This window comes from Haemaphysalis longicornis, unplaced genomic scaffold, assembly GCF_048455015.1.
Source record: "Haemaphysalis longicornis isolate Haplotype H1 unplaced genomic scaffold, Haemaphysalis longicornis Haplotype H1 scaffold_1, whole genome shotgun sequence".
Classification (NCBI taxonomy): domain Eukaryota; kingdom Metazoa; phylum Arthropoda; class Arachnida; order Ixodida; family Ixodidae; genus Haemaphysalis; species Haemaphysalis longicornis.
This window is the reverse complement of record NW_027526203.1, coordinates 477,764,966-477,782,275: the sequence shown is the minus strand read 5'-3', so window position 1 is coordinate 477,782,275 and position 17,310 is coordinate 477,764,966. Positions and strand designations below refer to the sequence as shown.

At 51.1% G+C, this 17,310-nt stretch overlaps 1 protein-coding gene across 4 annotated transcripts in view; it reads right to left on the bottom strand.

Moving 5' to 3' along the window:
• Positions 1 to 16,851, bottom strand: part of LOC144156303 (N-acetylneuraminate (7)9-O-acetyltransferase) — an 88,280-nt gene extending 71,429 nt beyond the window's left edge. For 2 of the 4 annotated variants that reach the window (XM_077688270.1, XM_077688272.1), the window contains exons 1-3: positions 16,539 to 16,848; positions 16,382 to 16,478; positions 8,600 to 8,795 (exon numbers count right to left, since the gene is read on the bottom strand). In XM_077688270.1, coding sequence (XP_077544396.1) covers positions 8,600 to 8,795; positions 16,382 to 16,478; positions 16,539 to 16,674 — 429 coding nt within the window. In that variant the 5' untranslated portion in view covers positions 16,675 to 16,848. Of the gene's footprint in view, positions 1 to 8,599; positions 8,796 to 16,381; positions 16,480 to 16,538 lie in introns of those variants that run through there. The other 2 variants (XM_077688271.1, XM_077688273.1) reach the window with 2 other exon arrangements.
• Positions 16,852 to 17,310: the final 459 nt, after the last annotated feature.

The following is a 17,310-nucleotide window of genomic DNA, read 5'->3' as shown; positions in this document are numbered from 1 at the left end:
CGGCAGCCTAATCTGGACCGATCCCGACACATGCGATGCCTGAACTTATCATCGCGCATGCTCTATGAGCATCTCATCTGTTTGCCCTTTCCCTTCATATCTTTAAAGTACTGCCTCGGAATAAAACATCTTGTTCTTTTTCTGCTTGAAACTGGCTCGCTCGTATCTCGCCAGACAGCAACAAAACATGGTATCAGGAGTGCTCATGTTATACCATACCGACAGCCTACGCATCAGAAGAATCGGCATGGAATTCCTGAAGCCTCCGGAGCACTTGCAGCTGGCCGGCAACATTGGAAAAAACTGGCGCCTCTTCAAACGCAAGTTCGAACTGTTTCTACTCCCACCAGCGCCACAAGAGAAGTTGCTCCCAGGACACACGAAGACCGCTCTGCTGCTAAGCGTGGCCGGTGATGACGGCCTAGAAGTCTACAACAATTTTGTCTTCAACGCAGGTGAAGACCGGCAGGATTATGACACCGTCATCAAGAAATTCAATGAGTACTGGGATCTCAGCCGAACGAGGTGCACGAGCGCTACCTGTTTCGCCAACGAGCGCAGGCACCAGGTGAGCCATCGGAACAATTCATAAGGGATTTACGGAAGCTCGCAAATTCATGCAATTTTAGCACATTGATGGACTCGCTGACATGTGAGCAAATTGTTTTCTGAACAAACAGCGGAAAAGTTCGGGAAAAGCTTCTACGCGATAATAACGTGACTCTGGTGAAAGCGGAACATGTGCGCAAGGCAGCTGGGCTGTCGGGCGCCCAAAACGAGCTCTGGGAACGAGAACGTCAAGTCAGCACAGTGAAAATGACACCAATTCTGAACCTGGCGTGACACATGACGAAATGCAAGAAAGCCACGTCGACGTCGCGACGTCAAGAGGCTCTGAGGCGTTCAGACGGTTCAAGTGTCGTAGGTGTGGGCGGAGGCATGCAGCACGGAGCTGCCCAGCTTTTGGACGCACCTGCCGGTGATGCAGTGGTAGGTGGTAGAAATCATTTCGCGATTCGCTGCAACAGCAACACGCAAGTTGCAGAAATCAAAGGCAGTGAGGAAGATTTTGACATCCTCGACGCTTCTGCCAAGACACGATACCTGGAGTACGTGTATGTAGATGATATTCTCATATAGGCACCACAAGAGCAGAACATGATGAGAGGCTGAGAGCTGTCCTGAGGGCAGCACGCGATGCGGGACTCATGTTCAACGCAGCGAAGTGCGAAATAGGAGTGACAGAGATATCCTTTTTAGGCGACGTAATCTCGGACCAGGGCATACAGCCAAGCCCTGCTGCTGTGCGCTCTGTACTTGACATTCCATCAACCACAGACAAACTCGGGGTTCAGCGAATGTTGGGCGTCGCTCATTCCTTCGGGAAGTTTTTGCCAGGGCTGGCCGAGAAAACGCAACTGATGCGGCAGCTGATCAAGAAGGACGCGTCGATCGAATGGAGTGAGAATCATGCAAGGCAATGGGATGATCTGCGCCAGAATCTAAGCAGGCAGCCTGTGTTAGCCATTTTCAATCCCAGAAAAAAGACTAAGATTGCATCGGACGCTTCCCAAAACGGCATAAGGTCGGCTCTCCTGCAGCGGTACGGGGAAACCGGTTGCCTATGTCTCGCGAGCACTAACGGATGCCCAGAAAAGGTACTCTCAGATTGAAAAGGAAGCGATGGCGGTAGTATTTGGTTGCGAAAAGTTCCATCATTTTGCGTACGGGTGCAAGATTATCCTGGAAACCGATCACCGACCACTGATAGCAATATCGCAAAAAAGCCATTGTCCGCCCAGGCTGCACCGTTTCTTCCTTCGGCTGTTGAAATACGATTTTCACCTCCAGTTTATCCCAGGAAAACAGCTGGTGCTGGCGGGTATGCTGTCACAGGCTCCAGTCAGCAGACCTCACAAGGACGAAGACAACGAGGACGTCAAAGCCCATGCCATAAGAGTCGTTGCCCCACTCGTCAGCGAGGCAAATCTGGCGCAGTTGACGCAGGAAACGAGCAGTCTCAAGTTTGTCATCGAAGCCCTGAGGAATAACAGGCCGTTAGAAGGACTGCTTAAGCCCTTCTCAGATGAACTGATTGAGATAAACGAAGTAGTGTCCCAAGGTTGCAAGGTCATCATACCAACAACTATGCGGCTGGAGATACTGCGGAGAATACATGTTGGGCACATGGGGCTTAACAAGTGCAAATCACGAGCTCGACTGGTCCTCTTTTGGCCAGGAATGAACGCAGACATTGATGCTCTTGTGAACAAGTGCGCAGTTTGCAGAAAGTATGCCTACAAACAACCAAGTGAGCCCGTCCGGATGCGATCTGTTCTCGAGCACGCATGGTACAGACTCGGGGTTGACACGTTTGAGTGTGCCGGCAGCTCGTACCTTTGCGCACACGACGTGTTGTCCAATTTCCCAGAAGGAGAAATAAGCGCGATGTTCGCGAGCTATGGCATTCCCATCGAGGTGTGTACAGATGGAGGGGCCCCAATTCAGCAGCCGAGAATTTGCGAACTTTGCAAAAAATTATGACTTCAAGCACACGATTTCCAGCCCTGGATTTCCCCGCTCGAACGGGTTGGCAGAAAAAGGTGTACAAGTCGTTGAAAGGATCCTAAAAAAAACGCCGAAAGGAAAGCATAATTTTTGGCTCGGCTTGCTCATTTACAGAGCTAGCCCTCTGGAAGAGGGCCAGTCACCCGCGAGCTGCTCCAAGGGCGACGACTGCGGACTCCAACGGCAAACTGGAACGAAACGGCACGCCAGTTTGCCAACAAGACAACTTCCGCCCTGGCATGAAGGACATTCAAGGGGACACGTGGGCAATGAAGGCCACAGGATGTGGCCCAGGTCATACTTGGTTGCCACAGAAAAGGGCAAAGTTGTACGACGTAACCGCCAACGCCTGCTTGCCACCAGAAAATCCTTCAACAGCCCTGAAGACGGCGTGTCAGACGAAGAATCGGATGGTGCGGCAGAAGTTCAAGGTCAACCACCCACAAGCAGTACAACCAGGGGTCGGACACTTCGGCTAGTTTCGGTATCGCAAAATAAAGTGCCGCCATGACGCTGGTAGCCAAGCGAAAAGTCCGCACCTTTTGCATATGTGGCTTTATCTTTTCAACATACGCAGCAATAAAGAAAAGTGATTCCATTATGTGTAGAAGTAAAATGTGTTCTTGGCTGTTTCCTTTTTTGGCACCATATTTCTTTATTTAGTCCTTTCATTCGTTGCGCCGACGGGCGGCGCTTTCGCTCTCATCGCTTCTGCTGCCATCCTGTCCGTCTGCTCCTGCCGCTTTCACTGTGTGCACGTGTGGAAGTTTTGTAGTATGTCTTGAAGGTGAAACTTTTGGTGTCTGCGAGTGCGAAAGGGCTCAAAATGTCAGACAAACTGGGAAAAGGACACAACACGTGCTTCGACGCTGTGGGGTGCGACAACTCGGGAAGGAATAGCACAGCGAAATTTTTCCGCTTCCCAGCGGACGGCAGGTCAGCACACTTTTTATTCAGTCAAAGTCGTGAAGAAGCAAGCACTATCCGTATCAAAAAAGCTGCAGGGTGAACGGAAAAATCTTCTGCTGTTGCTTTACAGTGAATTTCTTTTTGTGTGGTACAACGCCTTTGTCAGTAATGTCGTAAGCTTCTGAAGCTGCTTGTCGACAGTTTCTCATGAACCGATTGATGCCAGTGGACACGCAGACGGAAATTTCGCTTTGGTATCGGTTTGGTGAACGGTTGCTCTTCATTTTCTTTCCACCAGAGAAAAGCTTGGAAATTATGTTCGCCTAGTGTGCTTAAATGCTTCTTCGACGAACTGGTTAGGCTTTAGGGCGTTCTGACGATCAGTTTCTTATAGTGACCTTACCACGTTTGAATGCTTATTAACACGAAAAAAGCCCCCAAAATTATTTACGTGGCAGCTGACCGCTTGCATTCCGTGTTACAAGAAGTTCGAGTTACCTGCGCGACGACCGAGCTGCTCTTCGCTTTTCAACCTGTGCTAGGAAATATTTTTTGTACCTTGTTTGCACTGTCAACATTTGTTTGGCTTTTACGTGTTGTTTATTGATATTTATGGTGGCATTTCTTCAATTTACTAGGTGTGACGTATGGCAAAATTACGCCGAAAATTCGCTAGCTATAAAAGGTTTTTGGGCTAGCAAGTTTACGAGAATAAGAATATGGAACGGTTGTTAATGGTGGCGGAATGAGCTGGTCATCTCACTTCGTACTCATTTTATTATTCACAAACGCGTGTTTTTACGAAACATCGTTTCTGTAGAATTGTATCGTGTACAGCAAATGAACGTGGTGACCTCTGCAGCAATTTTCTGTATACGATAAATTGTACGAAGATGTCTCTTATGTTTGTGTAACCGACACAGAATGCAGACATTTCTACTTACTATACGAGATACACAGCTCTGTGCTTTTGTGGCATGCATTGAACTTCGCTTGCGATACGTTGCTAATAAAATCAGTGAATAAACCACATTTCCCGCCTACTACTTTTTCTGCCCCAAACAAAATTGGCACGCTTCAGGGCATGCTGGCTCGCGCGTATTCAGCTAAGAAGGATATCCAAACAAATGTTTTGTGCACGTGCTGAGAGTCCGAGCAAATCAGCAAACGAAGGCTGTCGGAAACAAAACGTACAGCAGCAACACAACCTGAAAAGCAAAATTCAAGCGGTGTTTGTTCAAGCTTGCGGCACACAAAGACAGTCGCGCTCGTTCAGCCCATAGCAAGCGACAAGCGGCACGGCGTTTCCTCCTCACGCATCAACGAAAGCGTTGCCATAGAAGCATCAGGGATTTTTTTTTGTTGTTTTTTTTGTTTGACCGTTTGGCCTACCAAGCACCAGGGGACAAATTGGTGCTAGTGGCGCAATTATCGGTTACCTGGCGGGTATACCAGCTGACCTAGCCGTGGTACGACTACCTCCATCCAAGGGTTGGGGAGGTCGACCCGCAACAGAAGAGCAGCTAACCTACGGCAACAACTTTGTTCATGCCGTGCATTGTCGAACTGAGTGTTGCGTTATTCCCGCAAATAAAGGATCGGCAGCCTAATCTTGACCGATCCCGACATGTGCGATGTCTGAACTTATCATCGGGCATGCTCTGTGAACATCTCGTCTGTTTACCCTGTCCCTTCACATCTTTAAACACTGCCACGGAATAAACCATCTTGTTCTTTTTCTGCTTGAAACTGGCTCGCTCGTACCTCACCAGACATTTGCGGCAGGGAGGGCTGCCCTGTTGGCCGCCCCCCGGGGCCACTCAAAGAAATCCCATGGCTGCCGGCCAGTGCGGGGCGGAGTGCCTGGATGCCTCGGGACTCCTCCCGCTGCTCCGCTTTCTCCCCAGTTAAGGGACCGGAAAATTGCACAAAAAAAGCATTTTTTAAGGTAGCACTTCTTTCTTGATGTGCGCAGTTTTTCCTCTGAAAATTTTGTACTTGGCTGTGACAGTATCAGGTACTTATAAAAGCCATAGAGGCCTCATTTCAACAACAACAAAAAAAAAAATCACATTTTTCCTACAATTCTCCACTTCTTCGCCACGAGGGGCATCGCAGTGATGGGAAATTCTCGAGAGGCACATCCCAGCATGCAGTGCAGCTAGGAAGATCATTTCTTTTGCACTGTGAAGCTGAGTGTTTAAACCATGCAATAAGGGAAGCAAGTTTTGCATTTTGTTTTTCAATTAGCATTATTTTTAATTGGTTAGCAGGTGTACTTCAAGCCTAGAAGTTAGAATAAATGTAAACTTGTTTGCGATTGCAAAACAAAGAAACTGCTACCCACATTTCATTGTCCAGAACTTCTGGTATCTATTCATGCCTTGCTCGTAATTTTTTTAATAGTTTTCTCCTATTGTTCTCAAGAACAATCAAGGAAGATTTTTAATTAACTTGGAAACTAATTACCTCACATAAAAATAAATTAGATATCTGACCTCAGCTAAAAAACTGAACAAGCCCATAAAGTTTCATAAAAATCGGTTGTAAAGCAAAAAAAAAAAAGACCAGTGTGCCCCCTTAAACCAAACTGTGGCCGTGGTTTTTCTTTGTGTGTGTGTGCATTTTCTTCTTCTTAGTGTTCTCAGTCTTTAGTCTTGTATATACAGTAAGAGCTCGTTAATTCGAACTCGGTTAATTCGAACTGAGACCCTGGTCCTGGCACAGCCCTGTACATTTCAATGGGGGGCGAACTCCCGATAATTCGAATGCTTTGATATCCAAAACGATTATTTCGAAGTGGGATCCCCTGGTTGCCATTGCTCCTCGCAGAAGTCAGTCCAGAGTGATTACAATGTGTTGCAAATCCAAACCAAACTAAATTTACTGGCTGATCTGGACTTGCGATCATGTGGCGTGCCCATCAAGCTCAGCCATAGCCTGCGTGGCGTGCGTTAGCCGTCGTAGTCCTGCTTTTGTTTGTGCTGCGGCGAATAGCCAGTTTCTTTCGTCATCTCATTCGTTGCCTCGGCACTCAGTCAGTGATGCCTCATTGACTGTGCCAGTAATGGCGTGTTGGGAAAAATACTCGGCGAAGCAAAAAAAGTGCCTAATTTGCGATAACAAATCCAGAGGTGGCTTCTTTGTTTTCTGCCCACGCCGTGTGGCGCAATGTCCCTTCATTCTAGTGCTGGCCGCCCGCTAATTCGAACTCTGCTTAATTTGAACAATTTTATGGTCCCCTTGGAGTTCGAATTAACAAGCTTTTACTGTCATCAGTCTTGTGTATATTGTACAGGTGCCCAACTAATTGGAACAAGGATTGGTGAAATATTTGTCTTACTGGCTTTATGACAGCCATTATCACTTTACAGGAAGCTTTTTTCTATTAGGGAGGACTCCTCTAAACACACACCAATGCAGCCAGGGAGTTTCCATACGAAGCAATTACTGTAAACCTACAAGACTGTGTTGAATAACTTCTGACGGTACCTGTACATACATGCACTTATTAGTCTTGTTGTATATATGTACATATTTATCCTCTCCTCCCTCTCCTGTCCGCCTGTGTTCCCCATCCCCCACACCAGCAGGCGGTCCGGTGTCCATCCTCACGCGAGACAAACTATGCCTGCTGGCGGTCCTTCCTTTCCATCTTAACAATAAATTCATTCATTCATCCATAGGGTGGGACCCGACATAACGCGCGTCTGCCTGGCCACTGGTCGGCCTCCCTCCCACAGAACTGAAGTCATGCTGCTGAATACGCGGTAGCCAGGAGCACAGTACCGCTTACAGTGCAGTTTTCTGGCGGGCTCACTGATCGACTGGCGCAGCTGGGGCATCGTTTTACGGGCGTGAGAAAGAGAAAAAAAAAAGAAAGATCGGCGCTCACCACTTCATCGGCGCATTCTTCCGTCGTACGCCGAACGACCGCCGGCGACATGGGAGGGACTTCGCAGCTTCCATCGGCAGCAACTTTGCCTCCAGAGGTTGCCGGTTCTAGTTTCCCCGGTGGGGACTTAGAGACCTCCCCCTTGACGCATCCTGAGAGCTTCGACGATTGAACGAAGTGTTCAAGCGAGCAGGAGAGGGCAAGCGTGGTCGCTGTCTCACAGACTGCTCTTGCCTCGCCGCGAGATAGGCGTCGATTTCAGGTGGTCGTTCCCCGAAACGAGGAGGGCAATGAGCGGTGGGTGAAACTTTTGCAGTGCGCAGCCAGAAGTGGCGAAGACCGGAGATGCCGAGCGGAACGTGTTCCGCTCCCCGCTAGCAGACGACGCTCGCTTTCCTAGCGCAACTCGCAACCGCAGCGCCGCGGTGGCGAGAGTCGCGGCCGGCCGCCTTCTCTCCACGGCCGCGGCGGGGAGATACGGAACTGAAACTAAAGCGTGGCAAACTGTTCGCATGGCGACGCAGTGAAACATCCCCCTCGCGAGGGGCACGATCAAATGCAGAGCATTTCCAGGGGCGCACGACGTTAAGTAGTTTGCGTTACGTTAATGTTGTTGCACTTGTGGCAACTGCTGACGAGAGAGCGCTCGTCAGCAGTAAAATTGGCAGCCTCGGCGCACGTTGAGTCCGAGAGAGGGGAGAGAGTGTCCTTGAAACGTGCCTGGGCACGCTATAGAATGTTGATCGCGCTGATAGCGAAACGTCTGAGCCGGGCATGTCGAAGCGAGCGATGCGGACAACTACGGACGCCAAGAACGGGTGACATCGTGAGTTAAAGAAATGCTCTGCATTTAAAATACGGAATCAGCCATCGGATGCAGCACGCTCCTTGCTCTTCTCTCTAACTTTATCACACACAGTAAAAAAAGCAGGCACCCTTTAGTTAGCGCCTTCCGTTTGTACCCACACGACAACCACAACTACCCTTGCTTGAGGCCAGGGGCTGCAGCTTGAGGCACCTCAAAAGATAGCCCCCTGCACGCGGTAAGTTGTTTCCATGGGAATGTTGTGCAGATAAGCAATCTTCGCATAACCATTTCAGCACCGATTATCAACGCTAAAATGGCTCTTGTTTGAAATCAACCTGCTCGTCGTCTCCAGTGCGTCCTCAAACGGCCCCCCGTCCCTGCACCCCACCCACCAGGCCGAAGGAGGCAGAGGCACTGACCACCGTGAGGCGCAGGTCCTTCTCCTCGAAGCGCAGGTCCCGGTGGGCCTGCTGCCCCTCTGCGGCGGCCCCTCCGGGCTGCTGCACCTGGTGCACAAGGGCCCAGTACAGCTGGCGGATGCGCGAGTCGCCCATGAACACAATGTGGTTCTGGCCGCCCCAGTAGGCAATGTACCGCAGGCACATGCGGGACTCCCTGCAACGGACAGGCACACACTCTGGACAATGCACCCGGCTTTGGCCCTTCAGCGCTCTGCTACAGACGGCCACGGGCCCCAGGGCTACAACCATCGTTCCGCTAAGGCCATTAGAGAGTTTCAGAAAGGCATTTTAGCTGTTGCATTACCATTTTCCAGCTGCAAACGCAAACGGCTAGCACCTCGGTGCGTGCTGCAATCACTTGGGACATTGTACAGTCGACGATCGATAAATCGGACAGGCTCGATCGATAAAAATCAGACTGCTCCGTGGCGCCGCCGATAGCCCCATAGAGGTAATGTATAAAGATGACCGATATTTCGGACAGCCACCAGCTCTACATTCGATAATCCAGACCCCATTCCTCCCTCGGCTGCCATTATTCTCTGGCACCTTGACGATACGAGGTTCAGCCTCAGAAGAAAAAAAAAAGGTATTTGGTGATTTACGAGGCCTGGTTTTGCGAGACCTCAGAGGTTTACAACTGCAAACACCGATCTCAACTGCAATGCTTGGAAACAGTCCCGTTTGAAGACTTCACAGACATTGACAGTGCGGTGTCGTCGTGCGCCAAATTGGACGAGGACATAATAGAGCAGGTTTTGCAACCACTAAACCGCGACTCAGACTAAGATGACCGTGCGCCATGTGCTCTGGAGCCATCACATGCAGATCTAACTTAGGCCTATGCGGTTCTTCCATCAGCACACAGAAATGCATCGACAACTTCTTTCATCCCCAGGACCCAAAGGCGTAAATACAATTTTTTCGTTCATCGGTTTTACCGGACATTCCATAGTTTGGACTTAGTTACCTTCCCTGCGAAGTCCGAATTATCGGCCGTCGACTGTATATGGCGACCTGGCACCACTCAACATGGTGCGAAACCCAATGCACGATGCAGTATTTAACAAAGTGCCGAGCATGCAAGTCAATAAACCAGCCAAAGCCATTCACATCAATTCAAAATCGAATCCAGCACATTCTGTTTCACGCCACTTTGCTGGAATTAGGCTTTTTAAAGCTCAGCATACACACATGAACTTAGGTCAGTTCTTGTCAACATAGATTGACACACTCACACTGGCGGTGTGTATAGCCTTTGCAGCGCTCAAGATATTGTTGTTCTGTAAAGGAAAAGGCAACAACGCCAGTACCGACTTGTACAGACCAACATCACTGGTGTCGGGATTCGCGTAGCCGACAGGTGGTCCCTCTGCTGGACGTCTCGGGAAGGTGACAAGCCTTCTGCCGCTCCTGCCCCTCCCACGACCAATGAATGCAGCGGAGCTGTGTGCAATGTTTGCACTGATCGCAAAGACACGCAGGAGGAGTGATCTCCACCGCAGGACCGGTGTGACGTGACCTTCAGAATGTTCACGGTATTTAAACACTTGCGTTGCTTAATGTGTGGAATGAATACAAGTTTTCCGCTTTTCTGTCCAACACCACACCCAAAAAATTGTGCTCCTTTCTTGCAGGCATGATGCGCCCTTAAGAGCAGTGTCAGGCTCTGGCCAGATCTCGTGCCTCCTGGAGAAGTTTTTGTCTGCCCAGCCAGCAAGTTTGGGCAGCTGGGCTTGACATTCACAAATTGACAGGCTACACAATTTAGAAGACCCTTGGACGTCGCCCACGTACATGAAGAAAGAGACTGATGGAGGATCAACCAAGTCCATACCAACTATATACAATGCGCAGCCCAACACCCTGCCTTGAGGCTCGCCCCCCCTCCTGCGCATGAACCCATACGAAAGGTTCTTTCAGGCAGGCAACTGCCCAGCGTGTTTGGCATGTTGCCCGAAAGACTTCAGGCCGCTAAGGATGCTGTAGCGCCGAGCCAGGTCAGGGGCCTTTTCGAGGTATTGCCAGGCCACCCTGTTTGTGGCGTCCTTTACGTACGTTTCAAAAGCCGCACGTTGATAACTTGCGGATCCTGAAGCCCACCTGGCAGCTCCCAAGAAGACCATTGTACTCTAAATGTTACGCAAGTCGCTGATTGATCATCCTCTCGAGAAGTTAGCACAGACGGGTTCCGAGGCCTTGGAAGGAAAACCGTATTTTAGTGTACAAATGACGGAGTGTCTCAAGAGTGTCCGCGTGCAAACGTTGTATAGCAGTGCATGCAATGTTGTCTGCACTGTACAGGGGCTGAAGGCATCCCTCAGCTCATGAAATGAACATTCAGAGTTACCAGATGTGGTTGACTTGCTGTCGCATAACGATTCTTTCCGGTAGACCTTTTGTATTGCACGAATGTGTGCACGTAGTGTGAAAAACTGGCTAAGTAATCAAAATGTTGCGCCAGCGCGTTAGCCTGGTCTTCAAGTGTGTCCCCTGCTGTGCTGACCAGCAGCAGGCCATGTGTCTGTTGTCCTTTTCAGCTCCCATGTTCGTGCCCCAATACCTTGCGAGTGTCCGTGTACAAATTTACCGGCATCAGAGAGGCGCGCCAAGTCCCTCTTTTTGCCTCCCTCTTGGCCTCCTCAAGGATACGAGGTTGCCTGTGTGGGCTATCGGCGGAGGCGACCCCCAGCCTTGTTCCGGGCCCCGTACAGCCCTCGTTCCGCCTTTCGCGGCTCCGGAGGCCTTTGCAGTGTCGAGGATGTGGGTCATGAAGAGTTGGACTGCCTCCCCCATGCACTGATTTGTCGTGAACGCGTAGGGAAGTTTAGATACTTCTGCAAGAGTATTTTGGTTGGACCTTTCGCCATATATGCTAATGTGGTAAGGAAATGGCCACTACCGTACAGCTTTGTGTCTATCCCCAGGCCGATGTTACTTTTTCTAGTTTCGGTTCCATTATAGCTCACCTAGAGCTAGTGTCGCTGGGGAAACACTCCTCTCATTTTTTTTCTTTCAGCTTCTCTCCGGTGCGGCTGGGGGCGCATGCGCGAAAGCAGTCACCGCAGCCGCTGCTTCCGCACGGTGAAGCGGCGAGGCCGACGCGCGTCTCATATGGTGGGCGATTTCTCGTGTGTGCTCCCTCGGACATTGCGTTGCTGCAAAAGGGACGCCACGAACACCAGGATGAATCGTAATGCGAGGTCTCTCTGAGTGCTGTTAGCAAAAGGTGAGAATCTCGTTCGTATGCCGTACGCGAAGCTGAGCTTAAGGATAGCCCTCGTGTCGTGCGAGTGCTATGCTTGATGACAGACAACCTGGTCTGTGCTGTATTGGGCATCAGTGTTTCTCGCCGCACGTTGCGTTCGCGCACGTAACGCGAATAAAGTGCCCAGGTGACATTCGAGCTGGCATCGTCACTGCCCAAGCCACCCAAGTGGCGTACGCCGGGCAGCGTAGTTGCGCTGGCCGCGCGCCGGTCGCAGCAAAGCTGGCCCGGCGGAGGCAGCGAAGCGGCGGTTGCCGGGTGGCAATCGGGGAGCGGGGAAGGGGGGTGGCAGAATCCACCTCGTATGAGAGGAGAGAGCATCACCTCTCCCCCATGCAAGCTGCACCCCCTCGCATTGTTGCCATGACAATTATAACGCCTTCAAGGCCAACATGGCAACGGCGTTGCTAGGGCAATAACAACGCAGTAATGTTTCCCCAGGCTCACCAGGGGGGAATATGGCGCTAGTACCACAATTAGCCCGGACGCTGGGTTGGGCTACGAGACCACCTTCTAATATCCCTCTCAAAAGATAGTGAGAACTGTAGAGCCAGTCGCTGTGTCCCACACCATGGTATGCAAATAGTGTTTCAAACAGACACGCTCCCAGTGATGTGAAGAACCTTTAAATAAGGCACACCCAGGCACTGGTGTAGGAGGAGCCCCGGAGTGAATTATGTGCCCTCAGGTCGTCTACTAAAACAAAAGGTTCAGGCAATTGATCTACGAGATCCTTGCAATCAGAGCTCGATAGCCAATAACCAGGTGGAATATATAGCTGGAGCATACTATTATTAACCTATTAAAAATTATCGTAAAAATTGCAACAGCTTCAAGGACAGTGTTTAGGCTGACGAGGTGGCATGCTAACAAACTTTGTGCAACCACCGCCAGGCGACCCGAAGAGCACGTGCACCCATCCCTGCCCTTTCTGAACGCCAAGTAACAAACTGAAGTTTGCTTGTTTCCAGGAGACACACAAAACCTGTTTGATTGGTACCCCACAGCACACAAAGCTAGTTGCACACAAATTTATCAATCATACACATCTAGATTTTTTACGAAGCCCCACGTTAAAGGGACACTGAAGTGATTTGTAAACATTGTGAGATCCCTCGCGTAAACTGAAGTATGGAGTCCCTACGCCATGTTTACGAGACTTTATTTAGTAGAAAAATCAATTCGAAAGTGCTGTCCTCCTCGCTGCATCCTCCTTGCCGACCGCCTATGACGTTTCGTGCGACGCTTACTCAAGCAGGCTTGGCCTGACTGCGCGCCTCGCCAGCAGCCAGCGGGTCATCGCAATTTGTTTGTCAGTGAAAACTACGCCCCAACAAGATTTGTGGCCAGAAGAATGTGGCTTTGGTTTGTTAGTTTGTAGACTGCATCAAGCTTAGTAAAGTCTGCGAAGTCAAAGTAGCTCCCCACAAGTGCACGTGCTTCCCCAAATCTGTAAGCTGCATATGCCTGTGCGACTGGTACGCTAGTAGAATATCTAGGGCCTATTAAAGGCAGGAGAAGAGTCAGCGAAGCTTAGAAAGGAATTAAAATCAACTGAAACTGTTATTGTAAATCATAAAATCAAGGTGTGGGAAGCACTTTTTGCGCAGGGTGAACTAGCACAGCAGTCAGCTGCACAAACAGACATTTGCGATCACTTTTTCTGATAAAAACCACAGTCACTAGTCATACAATATTTGTGTCGATTTCAGGGACACTTCCCCCCCCCCCCCCCTTGAAGTGTCGTCACACCCTGCCTGGAGCGCCACAGGACGGCCCCCGTGCCTCTCCCCCGGGGAAGGTAGCGTCACTAAATAAGCTACACTGAAGAGTACCGCCACTTTGTGCACCCGGAAGCGTCTGGGGGCCATTTTGTTTCTAACTTGCAGTGTTGCCATCTCTCCCAACGAAACTGCCGCTGGTTGTGACGGGCAAAGTGTGACCGACCGCTCCAGTGTCCGCGCAGCAGAGAGAGAGAGAGGAGAGGTGCCCAGAAATAAAATGGCTGCGCCCATGCATAAGCAAATATCAGGTGGTGCCGACCGACCAATGAAAATACTGGCGGCACATAACAATGAGAGAAAAGAGTGCCGATACTCTAAAAGCCTCTATTTAGTGACGCTAGGGGAAGGCCTCCGGGAGGGATCTCCAGACGAAACTTGGCACGGGGCATCCCTGGTGCTGATGAATGGCGAACTTCTCGTTGACGACACTGTGGGGCGCATTTTGCACACGTAGTTGGCCATGACAAGAGCTGGTGCTGTGCCTGAACCGCTAAGCAGCACTGTGGGTTTGGGATGCAAGGTCAGATGTAACATTGGATCAAGCCTGCACTTATGTAGTCTGGGAATGTGGAGCAGTCGACAGTCAGGATGACATTTCCTTATTGCCTCTGCGAGCGGTGCCCTCATCGCTCAGGCCTTCAGGAAGGTCGGCATTCATTTCTTTTGGCCAGTCTGGCTCAGAGATGTGCCCACTTCACAACAAAACTACGAATGGGAAACGTGAAAGGTGTAGAAAAGTGCATGCCCCACGACCCCTGAGCACGACGGCCCGCGAGCAGAACACCAGCCGCGCAGCCCCGATTAGAGGGAAGCTGGGGCATGTTCCCGCCCACTTGCCGATGTAATGCGCGCCGGAAGACAAGGAAACCGAAGAAAAAGATGTGTACATGGTACTGCAGGAAAGAAGCTCATCAAAGTAATTCACACGAAAAGACAAAGGAACGAAAGGGAAGCATTTACAATGCAGCGCCAAAACAAGTGGTCATCTAGGTTTTCGCCTTCAAAGCACATAACCGGACCCCGAGGAGATCTTTCTTTTCATCAGGCAACTCCCAATAATGCCTTCCAGTAAGTCTCAAATCAGAAATACCGATAGCGGGGCAGCGGGTGTGCTGTGTCAAGAGATTGAATCACAGGAGAACAAGAGTAATTGTTCAACTTAGGAAAGCCAACAGCTGGGAGTAGAGGAAACGAGTCCCTTCTCAGGGGCCAATCATGTTTTTTCATTTGCCCTGCCACATGGAAAATACAGCATGCACAGCAGAGTGCCTCCCTAGAGAAGGCAAGCGGGGCAGGAGAAGTTGGGTGCGAGATGAGATCAAGGAGTTGTAGATCTATGGGAGAGGCATTTACCCTGCATAGACAGGCTGATTAAGATTATGTAAAATAAGCAGGGAAAGGGCAGCGCACGGTCAACAGTAGGGGGTTTTCCTCTTACCCAGCAAGTTTTCGTCAGCCGCCTCCTCCATGCCGTGCCATATATACAAGTGTCATATTGAACAAGATCGATGGCCACGTCTGCCAGGTCTACCGCGCAGCCCTGTGGCTTCTCTTTAGCGCATCGTCTGCTCCCGCTCAGAGTCTTCAACACCACCCCAAATTAGTTAGAGCGCATTCACCATCACAGAGAAATACCTAGAGCTAACGGTAGCAGGCAAGTCTATGCCATACCTGTTCCCCTTGAAACTGGGGAAAACATCGTCACAAGACCCCTCCCCTGACACATGCACCCCGTCTACTTGGACTGGAAACTGGCAAAACGGCCAGGTGCAGTGCACTGCGATGTGGCCAAACACCACCCTCACAATGCCCACGTGCAACTCCACTAGCATGCTCACCATCTTCCCTACCAGTGGCCATTGCACTGGCCCCCGCCCAAGATCATCACCGATTCCAAGCAGGCCCTGATGCATACTGCACGGGGGTCCATCCCGTCTGAAGCCCACTGTACCATCCGGAGTAACCCACCTTGAAAGATGGTGTGGGCCCCCGCTCGCACTGGCCTGCCAGGAAACGAACTTGCCCGTGCCATTGCCCGCGATCTCGCACTTTGGGCTGGTGCGTGCCCCAGCCAACACGTGCCCCTCGCCTAGTCATGTTCAACGGCCTCGTGGAGCACTGCCGCCCCCCCCCCGCCCATTCTTCCCTCACACCTCACGGAACCCATTACAAACGGACTCTTTCCTAAACAGAGCTCGTCTGCTCATTGCAGTCTCCCAGCTGCCCCGATGCGGCCAACGTGCCCCTCTGGAACACTCCACGAGGGCTTGCCCTTAGCACCCCTTCCCTCCAATCTCCAGCAGCGAGCCATTGGGAGAGGCATTGGGTAGCTCCAGCTCCAGTTCAGGAGGTCCTGGTACACAGAGCTACCGAAGTCGTGGTTGGCCTTCGCCCAGCCGCCGCAGTGAGCGCGGCTCAAATAAAGTTTCCTCTCTCTCCGAGCGCGAAGGGCCCCTGCACGGCACAGCTACTGTGTTCGTTCGGAAGTGGTTCACATTCTGTTCTCCCAGGCCGAGACACCCGCAGGCACCACGCAGGGGTCGCAGGCAGCACCTTGGCGAGAAAAGCGGCGGTTGCCAGGCCCAAACAATGCGCCTCAAACGTCTGTAAATGAAAACGTGCGCTTCCGGACTGCCTAATCGCGCTCGCCAGTGGGCCCCTCGCAAAGGCAGCGGAATGGTGGCTTACGCATTGGTGTAGGTGTGCAGCATGCAGCCGTACGGCTGCCACACGTGATAACCTTGGAACCGTCCATCACTCAGCAGCCACTTGCAAGTGTCAATTCCTGTCGAAAAGAAAAACTGCAAGTGAACACACGAGCACGACAACGTTCGGCCATCCTTACCGTAGGTGAGGTGAACAACGCCGTGGTAGGCGACAAAACCGGCGACTACGAAACACGCAACTATTTTACAGTTCTTCGCGTTGATATGGTGAATGAATTCTGAGCTGGCGTTGATGTGCCGGGCTTCTTCGACCATATCGAGAACACACTTCAACCGACTGAGGCTGCGAGAGCAGCCTCATGCGAGGCGCACGCCCATGCAAACAAAACACATGGGCGAGGTGCAGCTCTTTCTACGGCGGTGTTTCAGTGTGCTCAGTGAATCAGTTGCTCAATGCTCGGTCGGGTCGGCGTGAAGCCGCTGCTGGCGCGCAAAAGCGGCGCACGGTGGCGGCGCTGCTGTCGTGTCCACGGTAGAGTTGGCTGTCCCTATCCGCACGCCTCGCGCGGATAATTTTTAAAACTGTCCGCACGCCTCGCGCGGATAACTTTCAAAACTGTCCGCACGCCTCGGGCGGATAAGTTTTAAAACTGTCCGCACGCCTCGCGCGGATAACTTTTAAAATAGTCCGCACGCCTCGAGCCCGAATGCAGCCGATGCAGCGCCGTGTGCCGAGTTTCTTTTTCCGGGTGTTATTATGGACGTACCAGATTCCTCCGCTCTCAACTTGGATGCTATCCGCGTTTACGTTGTCGTGGCTGGTTACTTTAGCGTTCGCTAGTACGATGATTTCCTTACTTAAACCAAGTGTAGCGTCGGTCTGCTAACGCTCGGCTTCGCGTTGTGTGCTGTCCTGAGCCAGCCAGCTCACGGGTGAAGCCGGCGGGCCGG